Below are 3,230 nucleotides of genomic sequence, written 5' to 3' on the forward strand. Positions count from 1 at the left end.
TTAGCCAAAAAGGAATAGAGGTGGATCCGAACAAGGTAAAAGCAATCCTCGAGATGCCCAAACCACATACCGAGAAGCAGGTTCGGGGTTTCTTGGGAAGGTTGAACTACATCGCAAGATTCATATCACAGTTAACTGCAACTTGGGATCCTCTTTTCAGATTATTGTGTAAGAATTAGTTTGCCCAATGGGATAGTGATTGTCAAGTGGCATTTGAGAGGATTAAACGATATTTGATGAATCCTCCTGTGCTTGTGCCACTGGTGCCCAAAAGACCTCATATCCTATACATGACAGTATTAGATGAGTCGATGGGGTGTGTACTAGGACAGCACGATGAATCTGGAAAAAGGGAACGGGCCATCTACTACTTGAGCAAGAAGTTCATAGCATGCGAGATGAACTACTCATTGCTAGAGAGGACATGTGGTGCCTTGGTGCGGGCAACTGACCATTTGAGGTAGTATATGCTGAATTACACTACTTGGTTTGTGTCCAAAATAGATCCTATCAAGTACATCTTCGAAAACCCCGCTCTCACTAGGAGGATAGCTCGGTGGCAGGTTCTGTTGTCAGAATTCGATATCATCAATGTTACTCAGAAGGCAATAAAGGGGAGTGCCTTGGCAGATTATCTAGATCAACAACCCATAAATGATTATCAGCCTATGCATCCAGAATTCCTTGATGAGGATATGATAGCCTTGTTTAAGGAGGAAGTTGAATATGAGGACAGGGTTAAGTGGGTTATGTGGTTTGATGGTGCGTCTAATGCACTAGGTCATGGGATTTGAGTAGTTTTTGTTTTTGTCGGACAAGCAATATATACCTTTCACAGCTAGGTTATGTTTCGACTGCACAAACAATATAGTGGAGTACGAGGCATGCGCCCTAAGGATTAGAGCAGTGGTCAACTTTAGGGTCAAGTTACTCAAAGTATACAGGGACTCAACATTGGTAATTCATTAGTTGAAAGGTGAATGGGAGACCAAAGACCACAAGTTGGTGCCTTACCAGGCTTACATCAGGAAATTGATGGAACTCTTTGATGACATATCATTTCATCACATTCATAGATGGCCGACGCCCTTGCCACACTATCATCCATGTTCAAAGTGAGCCCTCACAAAGATCTGTCATACATCGAATTCAGATGTTGTGTTGAGTCTGCACACTACTGTTTGATAGAATAGGAGGAGGATGGTAAACCTTGGTACTTCGATATCAAACGATACATTAAGGATAAGGAATACCGACCTGAGGCCTCTGACAACGACAAGAGGACATTATGAAGTGGGAGTGTCTTGTATAAAGAGACCTTGACATGGTGCTGCTTCGATGTGTGGATGCAAAAGAGGCCGAACAAATGCTAGTGGAGGTGCATGAGGGATCCTTTTGTATCCATGCCAATGGACACGCCATGGCCCGAAAGATTTTGGGGGTGGGATATTACTGGCTCACTATGGAGAATGATTATTGTGTTCATGTGAGGAAATGCCATAAATGCCAGACCATTGCTGATAATGTTAATGCTCCACCTATACCATTGAACATGTTGGCAGCACCGTGGCCATTCTCAATGTGGGGCCTAGACGTGATCGGGGCCATCAAACCCAAGGCTTCAAAAGGGCATCGCTTCATCTTAGTCGCCATTGATTACTTCACCAAATGGGTGGAAGCATCTTCATATGCTAGCGTGACTAGGAATGTGGTGATTAGATTCATTAAGAAGGAGATAATTTGCAGATATTGGTTGCCCAGAAAGATCTTCAGCGATAATGCCACCAATTTAAACAACAATATAATGAAGGAAATGTGTGAGGACTTCAAAATCCAACACCATAATTCCACGCCTTATAGGCCCAAGATGATTGGGGCAGTTGTGGCTGCCAATAAGAACATCAAGAAGATCGTTCAGAAGATGACTGTATCATACAAGGATTGGCACGAGATGCTCCCCTTTGCACTGCATGGTTATCAGACTTCTGTACACACATCTACTGGGGCAACCCCGTTCTCTTTGGTGTACGAGATAGAAGTTGTGCTCCCATTTGAGGTGGAGATTCCTTCTTTAAGAATCCTAGCTGAGTTGGGATTGGAAGAAGCAGAGTTGTCCTAGGCACGTTTTGACCAATTAAATCTTATCGAGGGTAAGAGATTGGCTGCCATGAGCCATGGGAAACTATATCAGAGCAGAGTGAAAAATGCTTTTGATAAAAGAGTACGCCCGTGTAAGTTTAGTGAGGGGGACCTTGTTCTTAAGAAATTATCGCAAGTCAAAAAGGACCACCGAGGTAAATGGGCTCCAAACTATGAAGGACCATTTGTGGTGAAGAAGGCTTTCTTAGGAGGAGCGTTGTTGCTTATGAACATGGATGATGAAGAGCTGCCTTTGCCTATGAATTCTGACATCGTCAAGCGATATTATGGGTAATACTTGGGGCAATACAAAGGCTCAATATTTGGACCTCCTCAAGGACTCATTAGGATCTCCATGTCTTAAGTTTTTCTAAACAATAATCACAGCGTTAATAAATATGGGTTAATGATTTGCATCTCTCCCTCTAGTGGTGTGTCCTTTGCACTCTTTTATTGTTGTTGGGCATGAAAGTACACTCTCATTTTTTTTGCTCACTCACACGACCGGTATTCCAAAGCCATTCAACATGTTCAGCAAGGGTGTCGTAAGCATTAAGTAAAATTGAACGTGACAATTAAAAAGAGGAAATCACAACACCATTTTAATTATTATATTTAACATTTGATCATAAACATGCATGCATCTGCATCTTATCATCAAAGTATCTTGTGGAAGCAATGACTTCCAAGATTATTTTGATGATGCCAAAGAATCAAGAGTTAAGAAAGTTCCAAAGAATTAGGAGTCAAAAAGCTTCAAGAATCAAGTTTCAAATAATCAAGATTCAAGAATAATCAAGTCTCAAGATTCAATAGAGTTTCAAGAATCAAGATTCAAGAACAATCAAGATCAAGATTCAAGAATCAAGAGAAGACTTAATCAAGATAAGTACTAGATTTTTTTTTCAAAACATTGAGTAGCACAAGAATTTTTCACAAAATCTTTTACCAAAGAGTTTTACTCTCTGGTAATCGATTACCAAAAGGTAGTAATCGATTACCAGTAGCCAGCATTGTTTTCAAAACTGATTTACAAAGCCATAATTGATTACCATAATCATGTAATCGATTACCAATGTTTTAAAATGTTA

At 40.8% G+C, this 3,230-nt stretch overlaps 1 protein-coding gene across 1 annotated transcript; it reads left to right on the forward strand.

Annotated features, from left to right (window-relative positions):
- The first annotated feature begins 311 nt into the window (after nt 1-311).
- Nucleotides 312-1,292, forward strand: LOC102663702 (uncharacterized). Its single transcript, XM_006574000.1, has 5 exons — nt 312-429; nt 505-762; nt 872-957; nt 1,077-1,115; nt 1,194-1,292. The coding sequence occupies exons 1-5, from the start codon at nt 312-314 to the stop codon at nt 1,290-1,292; spliced, it is 600 nt and encodes a 199-aa protein (XP_006574063.1).
- The last annotated feature ends 1,938 nt before the right edge of the window (nt 1,293-3,230 follow it).

The sequence above is a fragment of the Glycine max genome, chromosome 1 (genome assembly GCF_000004515.6).
Source record: "Glycine max cultivar Williams 82 chromosome 1, Glycine_max_v4.0, whole genome shotgun sequence".
NCBI classification, from domain to species: Eukaryota; Viridiplantae; Streptophyta; class Magnoliopsida; order Fabales; family Fabaceae; genus Glycine; species Glycine max.